The sequence below is a fragment of the Scylla paramamosain genome, chromosome 24 (assembly GCF_035594125.1).
Source record: "Scylla paramamosain isolate STU-SP2022 chromosome 24, ASM3559412v1, whole genome shotgun sequence".
Classification (NCBI taxonomy): Eukaryota; Metazoa; Arthropoda; class Malacostraca; order Decapoda; family Portunidae; genus Scylla; species Scylla paramamosain.
The window spans coordinates 12,295,828-12,297,521 of NC_087174.1; the positions used below are offsets into that span (position 1 = coordinate 12,295,828).

The 1,694-nt window shown below is 38.5% G+C and overlaps 1 protein-coding gene across 4 annotated transcripts in view; it reads right to left on the minus strand.

The window, feature by feature from the left end:
- Positions 1–1,284, minus strand: part of LOC135112742 (myosin light chain kinase, smooth muscle-like) — a 93,136-nt gene extending 91,852 nt beyond the window's left edge. For 3 of the 4 annotated variants that reach the window (XM_064027517.1, XM_064027518.1, XM_064027515.1), the window contains exon 1: positions 1,227–1,284. In XM_064027517.1, the coding sequence (XP_063883587.1) occupies positions 1,227–1,269 (43 nt within the window). In that variant the 5' untranslated portion in view covers positions 1,270–1,284. The remainder of the gene's footprint in view (positions 1–1,226) is intronic. The other variant, XM_064027516.1, reaches the window with a different exon arrangement.
- Positions 1,285–1,694: the final 410 nt, after the last annotated feature.

Here is a 1,694-nt window from a genome sequence, read left to right on the forward strand (position 1 = left end):
CTGCGAATCGAGAAGTGGTTTTGCTTGCTATCATTCATTCCAAACAGCAATAAAAGTGACCGCGCAATACGTAGTAAAGCTCAGAATCATCTCCCTTAAGGCTCGCTCTTAATTCTTCCCTCGCTAAATTGCTTTACATTCACTTAACTCTCAGACTGTTAATGAAAACACGACACTACTTGTTCTATTTGAGTAATTCTGGAGTATTATACTGAGGAAATAATAAGACAGGAGGTACTGAAAGCTTATATATTTAAGTACTCGATTACCCGTTTTTGAGCCTTTCCAAATCATACTCAGTCTTAAACAATCACTCTGTGCAAATAAACTGGAGGCACTGAAACGTTATATATTCAACTACTCAATCGCTCCTCTTTGTGTCTTTCCCAGTCTATTCTAAACTTGCAAGAGACGATTCCTTCAAGATGAGAAGCCACATCAGTCAAGGGAATGATTGGATTGAATTCCCTTTCCTCTCACTTCCCTCACACCTAAAGATATAATAAGGAAGCCTCCCTATAGGTATGTTTTATATAAGGAGGGATCTGAACAAGGGCAGTAAAAGATGTAGAAAAAAAAACAGTAGACGTGCCAGTCCTTATAGAAAAAAGGTCGAAAGCTAAGTCCAAAATTACCTGGAGAGTGTCTTGGAATGCCTTCTATACCTGCAGACCTGGACGCATCCATACTTAAAATTACCAGAAGAGAAACAACTGCAAAAATTTAAAAGTACCTATGTTTAGAGGTTTAATGCTATTATTATTTTTTTTCGTATTTGTTTGCGGGTTTATTGTTATCATTATCTTATCATATCTGCTGGCAAATTTACTATTATTAGTACTTTTCCCACATTTAACGAGATTATTATCATTATTTTTTTACAACTACTAATGAGTTTATCTATTCACATTTCCCAGTTGGCTTATTGTTATCATTATTTCTTTATACCTGATGGCACAATCATTGTTATTATGTTCTAATTTTATGCTATTTTCACCACTAGAGTCCTTGGCCAGCTTCCCTCACATGAAGAACCAAATCAGCGAGTTCAGGAGGCGACCTAAGATTAAGATTCCCTTTCTCCTGATGGAAGGTAGACCAGGAAAAGTAAACTATAATAGAGACACCAAGAGAGGCTGCATCGCCCCCAGCACAGCACGGCCTAATGATGCACGGGGAAGAAAAAAAAGGTGACGGAGAGAGAGGAAAAAAACAGCAACACTCACCATCATCACGACCACAAACATTCTCTCCCTGCGGCGCCACCATCACCGCCACCACCGCCACCATCACTTCTTACCTGTGGAGAGGGAATAAAAGACCTGAGTGGGGATTCAACGCCTCATTAAAGAAACATTCCTGCCCCAGAAAAGTAAAGAAAAAAATGCATGTGTTGTAGCGGTGAGAAAGGCGGCATACGAACCGTTCATTGGCTAAAGCTTGTGGTGTAAGTCATTTGTAGTCCCCACAGGTTAATTAAGTACACCTGAGCACTTGAGTTTCTATTCAAATGCATCTGTAATTTGAAGGTTGTACACCTGAGCACTTGAGTTTCTATTCAAATGCATCTGTAATTTGAAGGTTAACTAACTTCACCTGAGTATTTCAGATTGTGTTGAAAAATATTTCCAGTATACAGATTAATTTACTTCACCCGTACATCTGAGTAAATAACACAATTTATCCTTCAATTA